Source organism: Mobula birostris, chromosome 4 (assembly GCF_030028105.1).
Source record: "Mobula birostris isolate sMobBir1 chromosome 4, sMobBir1.hap1, whole genome shotgun sequence".
NCBI classification, from domain to species: Eukaryota; Metazoa; Chordata; class Chondrichthyes; order Myliobatiformes; family Myliobatidae; genus Mobula; species Mobula birostris.
Window position 1 is genome coordinate 33,850,798 of NC_092373.1, and position 13,482 is coordinate 33,864,279.

Sequence of the window (13,482 nt, forward strand, 5' to 3'; positions counted from 1 at the left end):
TTTGTTCAATTCTTGCTTATTCCTTCTTTCTGATTTTATCCCAATCTTCAGGCCAGCTACTAACTTTTACTTCCATCCCCCATCAGGAAGGTCTTAAAGCTCTATGCTTCTTTTTGGATTCCAGACCTAATCAGTTCCCCTCTACCACCACTCTGCTCCGTCTAGCGGAATTAGTCCTTACTCTTAATAATTTCTCCTTTGGCTCCTCCCACTTCCTCCAAACTAAAGGTGTAGCTATGGGCACCCGTATGGGTCCTAGCTATGCCTGCCTTTTTCTTGGCTTTGTGGAACAATCTATGTTCCGTGCCTATTCTGGTATCTGTCCCCCACTTTTCCTTCGCTACATCGACGACTGCATTGGTGCTGCTTCCTGCACGCATGCAGAACTCGTTGACTTTATTAACTTTGCCTCCAACTTTCACCCTGCCCTCAAGTTTACCTGGTCCATTTCCGACACCTCCCTCCCCTTTCTAGATCTTTCTGTCTCTGTCTCTGGAGACAGCTTATCCACTGATGTCTACTATAAGCCTACTGACTCTCACAGCTATCTGGACTATTCCTCTTCTCACCCTGTCTCTTGCAAAAATGCCATCCCCTTCTTGCAATTCCTCCGTCTCCGCCACATCTGCTCTCAGGATGAGGCTTTTCATTCTAGGACGAGGGAAATGTCTTCCTTTTTTAAAGAAAGGGGCTTCCCTTCCTCCACTATCAACTCTGCTCTTAAACGCATCTCCCCCATTTCACGTACATCTGCTCTCACTCCATCCTCTCGTCACCCCACTAGGAATAGGGTTCCCCTGGTCCTCACCTACCACCCCACCAGCCTCCGGGTCCAACATATTATTCTCCGTAACTTCCGCCACCTCCAACGGGATCCCACCACTAAGCACATCTTTCCCTCCCCTCCTCTCTCTGCATTCCGCAGGGATCGCTCCCTACACAACTCCCTTGTCCATTCGTCCCCCCCACCCCTCCCCACTGATCTCCCTCCTGGCACTTATCCGTGTAAGCGGAACAAGTGCTACACATGCCCTTACACTTCCTCCCTTACCACCATTCAGGGCCCCAGACAGTCCTTCCAGGTGAGGCAACACTTCACCTGTGAGTCGACTGGGGTGATATACTGCGTCCGGTGCTCCCGATGTGGCCTTTTATATATTGGCGAGACCCAACGCAGACTGGGAGACTGCTTTGCTGAACATCTACGCTCTGTCCGCCAGAGAAAGCAGGATCTCCCAGTGGCCACACATTTTAATTCCACATCCCATTCCCATTCTGACATGTCCATCCACGGCCTCCTCTACTGTAAAGATGAAGCCACACTCAGGTTGGAGGAACAACACCTTATATTCCATCTGGGTAGCCTCCAACCTGATGGCATGAACATCGACTTCTCTAACTTCCGCTAAGGCCCCACCGCCCCCTCGTACCCCATCTGCTACTCATTTTTATGCACACATTCTTTCTCTCGCTCTCCTTTTTCTCCCTCTGTCCCTCTGAACATACCTCTTGCCCATCCTCTGGGTCCCCCCCCCCCTTGTCTTTCTTCCCGGACCTCCTGTCCCATGATCCTCTCGTATCCCCTTTTGCCAATCACCTGTCCAGCTCTTGGCTCTATCCCTCCCCCTCCTGTCTTCTCCTATCATTTTGGATCTCCCCCTCCCCCTCCAACTTTCAAATCCCTTACTCACTCTTCCTTCAGTTAGTCCTGACGAAGGGTCTCGGCCTGAAACGTCGACTGCGCCTCTTCCTACAGATGCTGTCTGGCCTGCTGCGTTCACCAGCAACTTTGATGTGTGTTGCTTGAATTTCCAGCATCTGCAGAATTCCTGTTCTTTACTAACTTTTACTACTTGTTTTTTTTTCTTTCAACTTGATACCATCTCAACTTCCTTAGTAAGCCATAAGTGGTTAATTTTTGAAAAGAATCATGAATTCCCTCTTTAATATCTGTCACGGTTTGCCTCTTGTTTTACCTTCTTATCTACAGTATATGCCTATTACACACAGGCATCTCTCTCCTCATTTTTTTGCAATTCCTCTTATTTAAGAGGTGAGATGTAGAGTTCATTGGGTGGAGACAAGAAAAGCAAAGGAAGAAGGCACTAGTGGGAAAAGTGTGTAAGCTCCCAAACATTTGCCTTACTGTCTGAAAGAGGATTCATCAAATTTTTCACTCTCAGCCTAATGCTAACTCTTATCATGCTGTGATTACTGCTTCCTAGGGGCATTTTACTTTGAGGTAATTTATCATATTTGTCTCATTACATATTACCAAATCAAAATAATTGTTCCCTGCTGGAATCCATAGTGTTTCATTAATTATCCTGAATGAATTCTAGAATTCATTCTCATGGCTGCTATTTCTTATCCACAAGAAGATAAAAATCACCTATGGATAGTACACTACTCTTTTAAACATCCCATTTTCCTTGATTATCACACTTTTTAGTACATAGAACATAGGAAGGCAGTGAGAATTGACATAAAGAATGGAGATGCAAAATCTGGTTGAATGGTGCCTCAGAAACAACCCCTCACTCAACGCCAGCAAAACCAAGGAGCTGATTGCCAACTAGAGGAGGAAGAAGCTGGAGATCCATGCGCCAGTCCTCAATCGGGGAACCGAATGGAGAGCGTCAGTAGCTTTAAATGCCATGGTGCTAACATATCAGAACATCTGTCCTGGGACTAGCACTTAAGTGTCATCACAAAGAAACCACAACAGTGCCTCTACTTCATAGAAGTTTGCATAGATTTGGGATGTCAGCAAAAACTGTGACAAATTTCTATAGGTGCACAATGGATAGGATCCCAACTGGTTGAATCATGTTCTGGTGTGGAAACACCAATGCCCAGGAAGAACTTAGAATATTGTTCCCACTATGCTCAACATTTCAATTCCTGTCTTTGCATGAAGGCTTAACAACATCTTTCCCCATAACCACTCTACTATCTGCCCTGTCACTCCGTTTCTCATACTCCCACAACACTGGTTCATTTCTGAGGTTCTTTATTTAGTTAAGTAATAGGAAGATATGCAAATGTCAGCAATTTTGCAATTTCCAAATCCTGAAGTTGCATGCAGAATTCTTTCGCAGTACGCTCGACAGGTAACACCAGGCTCCAGCACAAGTGTGACAAGCTGTGGCAAGTTCTGCCACTCACAGTAAAAACTTGTAAAAGCTTTCTGCTCAATCCTGGAAAAGCACAGGGATTATTTCTCTAATCATTTTCAATGGGACAATTGGTTGTGAAGCATCGTTACAGTGGTGCAACTGTAACGAACAACAATTTCCCCCGGGATCAATAAAGTATGACTATGACTATGACTATAATTAACATGTTTTAATAAAAAGATTGCTTTTAAATACTTACGTTTTCTGTACAAATTTTGTGAAGTAATTTGTTTAAATACAGTATGAAATGGTTAAATAGTTTTTAATAAATGGTTTTGAAATCAGAAATATTCACTGTTTTTGACAGTATTGGGAATCAGCTGGTTCAAGGTTTTTGTAGCTTGTAGAGTATATGTAAATTATCACCCCCACCCCCATCACTTCATCCATATGTGTTCTTATTCTGTTGCTTAAAATCTGAATATGCTATATGGGAATCATCTTGTTGTTATCCTTAAGTCTATTCATTCGACTGAATAGCAATGTGGAATATATATGAATTGTAAAAAACTGTGATACTAAAATGCAAGGTTGAAATACTCTTCGCCTGTTTGTCACTTGCACTGCACCTTATACAACTTTGATTATCAATGGTAAACCTCGATATCATTTGGGTTATGGTGTCATGAGGTGAGGAGGCAGAAGCGCAGAGATGTCGAAACATTTGTTTGTTATCTTGAGGTTATACTGATATCTAATGTTTGATAAATTTTGTAAAGTAAACATACAATAATGTTGCAAAAGCAACTTCAAGTGTTTACTAAAATCTTGGTTCACTGAGTTTCCTATTTACTTATATAGGCCGCAGACAACAGAGAGTTTAACACACTGATTCCTTTTACTTTCTGCTAGCGGTTGGAGGCAGTGTGTTCTGCACATCCCTTACTCACTATGAAGCTGTTTTGCATTGCATTCTTCACCATTCAACTCCTAAACATTGATGCAGTATCAGAACCTGTGCCAGTTGAAGATCACGAAGCCCAGAATATTAATTGTAATGATCCAGGTGTTTCAGCTGCTGTGGATTTCACACTTCGTAAACTCAACGCGGAGCAGAATGCAGGGAATAAATTTGCTCTTTATAGAGTACATTTTGCTCAAGTTCAAGCTCAGGTGAGCATGCCCCTTATTGTTCATGTTATCACTATCTTCCACTGTGAGTGTCTTTGCTCGTACTTTTCTGATTAATATTTTAATACTTCCTCTGCCACACTTTAAGGTTATTTCTACTTTATGCCTACCCATGCTGAACCTGAGATATAAGTATCCTGATTCTCAGGAGTTGGGCATTTTCTGAGCTTTAACTCACCTCTGAATCTTCCCAATTTTTTCAGCTTTTGCTTATGACATTCCCTCAGCCTTATCATTAACTGTTTCTCCTTCCACAGTTGCTGGCAGACCTGCTGAGTGTTTCCAACGTTTTCTGTTTTATTTGAGATTATAATTACATAGTTTAAGGACAAAAGTTATAACTCAATGTACAAAGGCATAGGCTTCAATGTACTACATAGTGCTTGTTTTTCATCAGCATGGTGCCCCTGTGTTACACAGCTGATTGTCTTGTTTTGTCACCTTGGATACCATGTTCAAAGTAAATTTATTATCAAAGTACATATATGTCACCATATACAACCATGTGACTCATTTTTTGTAGGCATTCACAATACATATAAGAAACGCAATAGAATCAATGAAATACGGCACTCGGCAAGATGGATAAACAACTAATCTACAGGAGATAACAAGCTGTGCAAAACCACAAAGGAATAAAACAATGAAATAATAATAATAGTACTAATAATAAACCAATAAGCAATAAATATTGAGAACATGAGACAAAATGTCCTTGAAAGTGAATCTATAGGGAATAGTTGAGTGATGGGGTGAGTGAAGTTGAGTGAAGCTAGCCACTCTGGATTAAGAGCCTGATGACTGAGGGGTAATAACTGTTCCAGAACCTGGTCGTTTGAGTCCTGAGGCTCCTGCACCTTCTTCCTGATGGCAGCAGTGATAAGAGAGCATGGTGTGGGTCGTGGAAGCTACTTTCCCGCAACAGCGCTGCGTGTAGATGTGCTCAATGGTGGGGAGGGCTTTATTCATGATCAACTACACTGTATCAACTACTTTTTGTAGGCTTTTCCACTCAAGGGCATTGGTGTTTTCGTACCAGACCGTGATGCAGCCAGTCAGTATAATCTTCACCACATATCTATAGAAGTTTGTGAAAAGTTTAGCTGACCTGCCGAATATTTGCAAACTAGAGGCACTGCCATGCTTTCTTCATAATGGCACGTATGTGCTAGACCCAGGACAGACCCTTTAAAATAATAACACTGAGGAATTTCACTAGCAATGCTGCTAGTGCCATATCACTAGGAGCATTGCCAATTCATCCTTGGGAATTGTACCAGATCTAAACATAATAAAAGTAATTAAACTTAGTTCAATGTAAAATAAAGAAGATCAGCAGGGCATTTTCCTGTCAGATTTCTTCTTTCTAATGTGGATATTACAATGCACAAAATTTACAAACTTGGTCTCCATTACAACCATGAATGGACCTGGCTTTGGGAAGACCTAATCTTTAGCCTGGACTTTATGTTCAGGTTACACCAGCTTGTAACTGGAATAGACATGGTTGCAAAACTCTGCTGAAGGCCATTCTCCCTGCTACTTTTGTGATAAATCAACACATAGGAAACAAAGAAAATGACATCATCTAACACATTTTTCTTACTTTTGTAGAGTAATTTATTGCTACATGTTGTATCTAGTAGTGAGAAAATATCACCATCATGAGAATTTACCATAGTACATATGTTAAACAACAAAACCAAAATGGGCTGAAGGATATTTCATAATTTTACATATATTCCTTTGATGTCTTATCTGGAATTTCTGCATTGATCTTGTTTGGAGCACGTGATGAACCTGCAACCTTTTAAGGTCCCAGCTGCCAAATGCATTCGGTATTGATATATGATTAATGTAGATATAGCGGCATGTAAACTTAAGTAAATGGTATTTATTCAATCCACGAGCAAATGTTTATATTTTTTCTTCAGTTGGTCCCATCCCTTGTCTTGTCAGTTTTAAATTATTCATCCAAACCAGAAGCCGTGGATGAATGTGGAGATTTGTAGTCTGCTGAAAGCTAGTTCTGTGGCTTTCCTCCAGAAGGCTATTTATGAGCAAAGGAGCTGATTGTGGACTACAGGAGGAATGAAGATAGGCTAACTCCTATTGACATCAGTGGATCGGGGGTTGAAAGGGTGAACAGCTGTAAGTTCCTCGGCATACACATCACTGAGAATCTCACGTGGTCTGTACATACTGGCTATGTACAATGCCTCCTTCACCTCAGATGGTGGAAGAAGTTTGGTGTGAGTCCCCAAATCCTACGGAATTTCTACAGGGGCACAATTGAGAGCATCCTGACTGGCTGCATCACTGCCTGTTATGGGAACTGTACTTCCCTCAATCGCAGGACTCTGCAGAGAGTGGTCCAGACAGCCCAGCGCATCTGTAGATGTGAATTCCCACTATTCAAGACATTTACAGAGACAGGTGTGTAAAAAGAGCACAAAGGATCATTTGGGACCCAAGTCACCCCAACCACAAACTGTTCCAGCTGCTACCATCCATGTGAAATGGTACTGCAGCATAAAAGCCGGGCTCTGGGATCGCTTCTTCCACCAGGCCATCAGGCTGATTAATTCATGCTGATACAATTGTATTTCTATGTAATATTGACTGTCCTGTTGTACATACTATTTATTACAAATTACAATAAATAGCGCATTGCACATTTAGACGAAAACGTAACATTAAGATTTTTACTCCTCATGTATGTGAAGGATGAAAGAAATAAGGTCAATTTAATTCGATTCAAAAACGATTCCAATTGAAATTAAAGATGGAGATGCATGCACATCAGCTCTGGTGCGGTTTGCAGGCCATTACTTCCTACAAAGCAAAATCTAACATTATGAATGGCTGAGATGCTTCACTCCCAGATGAGCTCATTGCCTTTTCTGCATGCTTTGAAAGTGAGAATAAAACTACCCCTGTGTAAATCCCTGCAGCATCTGGTGATCCTGTGATCACTGTCTTGGAAGCCAACATCAGAACATCTTTCAAGGGGGTGGGGGGGAGCCCTCGCAAGGCATCAGGCCCTGATGGTTTACCTGGTAGGGCTCTGAAAACCTGTACCAACTAACTTCTGAGAATTTTCAAGTACATCTTCAGTCTCTCACTGCTGCAATCAGCTTCATAAGGGAGACAAGCATACCAGTGCCCAAGAGAGCAGGATGACTTGCCTCAATGACTATCACCCAGCGGCACTGTGATGAAGCGCTTTGAGAGGCTGGTCATGTTTAAAATGACTAGACACTCTCAGCACGGACTAGACCCACTGCAGTTTGCCTATTGCCACAAGAGGTCTACAGGGAATGCAACTTCACTTGGTCTAGGACCACCTAGACAATAGTACTGCCTATGTTAGGCTGCTGTTTATTGATTACAGCTCAATGTTCAACAAAATCAGACTCTTAGTTCTAATCAATAAGCTCCAGAACTTGGGCCAGCAACTGAATGTTTGACTTCCTCACCGGGAATCCACAGTCAGTACAGATCGGAAAGGTGAGGGGAGTAATGAATTAAAAGTATTATATATGAATGCACGGAGTATAAGAAATAAAGTGGATGAGCTTGAGGCACAGTTGGAAATTGGTAAGTATGATGTTGTGGGAATAACAGAGACATGGCTTCAAGTGGACAGGGCCTGGGAAATGAATATTCAAGGGTATACGTCCTATCGAAAGGACAGACTGATGGGCAGAGGGGGTGGGGTGGCTCTGTTGGTGAGGAATGATATTCAGTCCCTTGCAAGGGGGGGACATAGAATCAGGAGACGTAGAGTCAGTATGGATAGAACTGAGAAATTCTAAGGGTATAGAGACCCTAATGGGAGTTATCTACAGGTCCCCAAACAGTAGTCTGGATGTAGGGTGTAAGTTGAATCAAGAGTTAAAATTGGCATGTCGCTAAGGTAATGCTACAGTTGTTATGGAGGATTTCAACATGCAGGTAGACTGGAGGAATCAGGTTGGTACTGGACCCCAAGAAAGGGAGTTTGTGGAGTGCCTCCGAGATGGATTCTTAGAACAGCTTGTACTGGAGCCTACCAGAGAGAACACAATTCTAGATATAGTGTTGTGCAATGAACCGGATTTGATCAGGGACCTCGAGGTAAAGGAGCCATTAGGAGGTAGTGACCATAATATGATGTTTCAATCTACAAACTGAGAGGGAGAAGGGAAAATCGGAAGTGTCAGTATAACAGTTGAACAAAGGGAACTATGGAGCCATGAGGGAGGAGCTGGTCAAAGTTCAATGGAACAATACCCTAGCAGGGATGACAGTGGAACAACAATGGCAGGTATTTCTGGGAATAATGCGGAAGGTGCAGGATCAGTTCATTCCAAAGTGTAAGAAAGATCCTAAGGGGAGTAAGGGGAGGCCGTGGCTGACAAGGGAAGTAAAGGACAGTATAAAAGTAAAAGAGAAGAAGTATAACATAGCAAAGATGAGTGGGAAGCCAGAGGATTGGGAAACTTTTAAAGAGCAACAGAAGATAACCAAAAAGGCAATACGTGGAGAAAATATGAGGTACGAAGGTAAACTAGCCAAGAATATAAAGGAGGATAGTAAAAGCTTCCTTAGGTATGTGAAAAGGAAAAAAATAGATAAGACCAAAACTGGGCCCTTGAAGACAGAAATGAGTGAATTTATTATGGGGAACAAGGAAATGGCAGAAGAGTTGAACAGGTACTTTGGATCTGTCTTCACCAGGGAAGACACAAACAATCTCCCAGATGTAAGAGTGGCCAAAGGACCTAGGGTAATGGATGAACTGAAGGAAATTTATATTAGGCAGGAAATGGTGTTGGATAGACTGTTGGGTCTGAAGGCTGATAAGTCCCCGGTACCTAAGGAGGTGGCTTTAGAAATCGTGGACGCATTGGTAATCATTTTCCAATGTTTTATAGATTCAGGATCAGTTCCTGTGGATTGGAGGGTGGCTAATGTTGTCTCACTTTCAAGAAAGTAGGGAGAGAGAAAACAGGGAATTATAGACCGGTTAGCCTGACGCTGGAGTCAATTATAAAAGTTGAAATTATGACACATTTGGATAGCAGTAACAGGATAGGTCCGAGTCAGCATGAATTTATGAAGGGGAAATCGTGCTTGACTAATCTTCTGGAATTTTTTGAGGATGTAACTCTGAAAATGGACAAGGGAGAGCCAGTAGATGCAGTGTACCTGGACTTTCAGAAAGCCTTTGATAAAGTCCCACATAGGAGATTAGTGGGCAAAATTAGGGCACTTGGTATTGGGGCAGAGTACTGACATGGATTGAAAATTGGCTGGCTGACAGGAAACAAACAGTAGTGATTAACGGGTCCCTTTCGGAATGGCAGGCGGTGACCAGTGGGGTACCGCAGGGTTCAGTGCTGGGACCACAGCTATTTACAATATATATTAATGATTTAGATGAGGGAATTAAAAGTAACATTAGCAAATTTGCCGATGACACAAAGCTGGGTGGCAGTGTGAAGTGTGAGGAGGATGTTATGAGAATGCAGGGTGACTTGGACAGGCTGGGTGAGTGGGCCGATGCATGGCAGATGCAGTTTAATGTGGATAAATGTGAGGTTATCCACTTTGGTGGTAAGAACAGGAAGGCAGATTATTATCTAAATGGAGTCAAGTTAGGAAAAGGGGAAGTACAACGAGATCTAGGTGTTCTTGTACATCAGTCATTGAAAGCAAGCATGCAAATACAGCAGGCAGTGAAGAAAGCTAATGGCATGCTGGCCCTCATAACAAGGGGAATTTAGTATAGGAGCAAAGAGGTCCCTCTGCAGCTGTACAGGGCCCTGGTGAGACCACACCTGGAGTATTGTGTGCAGTTTTGGTCTCCAAATTTGAGGAAGGACATTCTTGCTATTTGGGGAGTGCAGCGTAGGTTCACAAGGTTAATTCCTGGGATGGCGGGACTGTCATATGCTGAACGATTGGAGCGACTGGGCTTGTATACACTGGAATTTAGAAGGATGAGAGGGGATCTGATTGAAACATATAGGATTATTAAGGGATTGGACACGCCGGAGGCAGGAAGCATGTTACCGCTGATGGGTGAGTCCAGAACCATAGGCCACAGTTTAAGGATAAGGGGTAGGCCATTTAGAACGGAGTTGAGGAAAAACTTTTTCACCCAGAGAGTGGTGGATATGTGGAATGCTCTGCCCCAGAAGGCTGTGGAGGCCAAGTCTCTGGATGCTTTCAAGAAAGAGATGGATAGAACTCTTAAAGATAGTGGAATCAAAGGTTATGGGGATAAGGCAGGAACTGGATACTGATTGTGGATGATCAGTGAATGGTGGTGCTGGCTCGAAGGGTCGAATGGCCTATTCCTGCACCTGTTGTCCATTGTCTATTGTCTATTAAATAACATCTCCTCTTTGCTTACAATAGACACTGGTGCACCTTAAGGGTGCATGCTTAACCAATTGCTCTACTCTCTCTAAGCCCACAACTGAGTGGCTAGGCACAGCTCAAACGCCATCTATAGAAGTGCTGACTACACAACTATTGTTGGCAGAAGTATGGATGGTGACAAAGAGCTGTACAGGAGGAAGATGGATCAGCTGGTTGAGTGATCTTCCAACAACAACCTTGCACTGAACATCAGTAAGACCAAGAAATGACTGTCGACTTCAGGAAGGGGAAATCAAGGGAACATACACCAGTCCTCATCAAAGGACCAGCAGTGGAAACAATGAACAGTTTCAAGTTCCTGGATATCACCATCTCTGAAGATTTATCCTGGGTCCAACATATTGATGCAATTACGAAGAAGCTATATTTCATTAGGAGTTTGAGGAGAGTTGGTATGTCACCGAAGACACATGCATATTTCTACAGATGTACCATGGAAAACATTCTAACTGGCTTCATCACGGTCTGGTGTGGAGTGGCCTCTGCACAGGACTGGAAAAAGCTGCAGAAAATTGTAAACTTAGCCAGCTCCATCATGGGCATTAACCTCCCCAGCATTACGGGCACCTTCAAAAGCCAATGCTTTTAACAGAGGGCATCCATCATTAAGGGCCCTCATCATCTAAGACATGCCCGCTTCTCATTAAAACCATCCAGGTGGAGGTATAGGAGCCTGAAGACACACACTCAATGCTTTAGGAACAGCTTCTCCCCTTCTGCCATCAGATTTTTGTACTTCTCTTTTTGCCTCTCTTTTTGTAGTTCTAAAAATAACTATATATATACTTATTGTAATTTATAGTTTTTTATTATTATGTATTGCAAGCTACTGCTGCCACAAAACAACAAATTTCATGACATGCCAGTAATATTAAACCTGATTCTGATTCTAATAGTTTTTCCAGTTTGGTACCATTAGCAGGGAGAACACCACATCCTAAGACTCTACACACCTTCGAGGTACAGAATTCTACAGAATCACCAACTTCTGAGAGAAGAACTTTCTCATCTCAGTCCTCAGTGGACTAGCTCTTCTTCTGAGACTTTAATGGTCCCAGAATCCCCACCCCACCCTAGGGGAGCATCCAGCTGCATCCACACATGTCGTTGAGCTCTGATCGAATTTTTTGACTTTCAGTGAGATCTTCTCCCATTTGTCAAAACTGACTGTGTCCTGGAAACAGTCCAGTGAGTCTTCAATGCACTCTTGCTCTGACAAGTACAAGTTGCATACCTCTTATCCAAAATTCCAAAATCCAAAGAACTCCGGAATCCAAAACTTACCTGAGCACTGACATGACAGGATGAATAGAAAATTCCACGAGGTGCTGGGAAGATTCCCAGGTGATGCACACACAGTTGTCTGCACACCATGGACAGTTCTAAGAAGGCTTGGCCTCCACAGCTGCCTCTGGCAAAGAATTCCACAGATTCACCACTCTCTGGCTAATGAAATTCCTCCTCACCTTCATTCAAAAAGGACGCCCCTCTATTCTGAGGCTGTGCCCTCTGCTCTTAGACTCTCCCACCATAGGAAACATCCTCTCACATCCACTCTATCAAGGCCTTTCACCACTCGATATGTTTCAATGAGGTCACCCCTCATTCTTCTGAGTTCTAGTGAACACAGGCCCCAAGCCACCAAATGCTCTTCTTTTGACAAGCCAATCAATCCTGGAATCATTTTTGTGAATCTCCTTTGAACCCTCTCCAGCTTCAGCACATCCTTTCTAAGATGGTGGTTGGCCTGATCAGAGAGGATGACGAGACAGCCTACAGGGACAAGGTCCAGCCGATAACAACCTGGCCCTTAACACCCAGAAGTTAACACCCAGAAGACCAAGGAGATTATTGTGGACTTCAGGCATGCTAGGAGCCACACTCATGTCCCCATCTACATCAACGGAGCTGTAGTGGAGCGTGTATCAAGTTTCAAATTTCTTGGTGTCCACATTTCCGATGATCTTACCTGGTCCCTGAACTCCTCCATCCTAGTCAAAAAGGCGCAACAGCACCTTTATTTCCTGCAGAGCATCAAGAAAGCTCACCTCTGTCCCAGGATACTGACGGACTTTTACCACTGTACCACTGAGAGCATACTCATCAACTGCATCTCAGTGTGGTCTGGCAATTGTCCCGTATCGGACCGCAAAGCACTCCAGTGGGTGGTGAAAACTGCCCAGCGGATTATCAGCACCCAATTGCCCACCATTGAGAACATCTACCATAAACGCTGCCTGGGCAGGGTGAAAAGCATTATCAAGGATGCATCTCATCCTAACCATGGACATTTTACTCTCCTCCCTTCTGGTAGGCACTACAGGAGCCTCCGCTCCTGCACCAGCAGGCACAGGAAGAGCTTCTTCCCTGAGGCTGTGACACTGCTGAACCTCTTATCACAGCGCTAAGCAGTATTGCACCCATATTGGACTGTCTCATTTATATTTGTGTGCTGTAGCATTTACTTTTTATTTGCAGTTATTTTGTAAATAATACCATTCTTGTGCACTTCTGGTCAGATGCTAATTGCATTTCATTGGCTTTGTACTTGTACTCGGCACAGTGACAATAAAGTTGAATCTAATCTAATAAGGAGCTCAAACCTGCTCACAATACTCCAAGTGAGGCCTCACCTGTTCTTTATAATGTTTCAACATTACATCTTTGCTTTTATGTTCTAGTCATTGTGAAATGAATGCTAACATGGTATTTGCCTTGCCTTCCTCATCACAGACTCAAC

General features: G+C 43.1%; 1 protein-coding gene across 2 annotated transcripts in view; it reads left to right on the forward strand.

Annotated features, from left to right (window-relative positions):
• Positions 1 to 3,996: 3,996 nt before the first annotated feature.
• Positions 3,997 to 13,482, forward strand: part of LOC140195884 (kininogen-2-like) — a 42,003-nt gene continuing 32,517 nt past the window's right edge. Inside the window, exon 1 of one of the 2 annotated variants that reach the window (XM_072254530.1) lies at positions 3,997 to 4,292. In XM_072254530.1, the coding sequence (XP_072110631.1) occupies positions 4,071 to 4,292 (222 nt within the window). In that variant the 5' untranslated portion in view covers positions 3,997 to 4,070. The remainder of the gene's footprint in view (positions 4,293 to 13,482) is intronic. The other variant, XM_072254529.1, reaches the window with a different exon arrangement.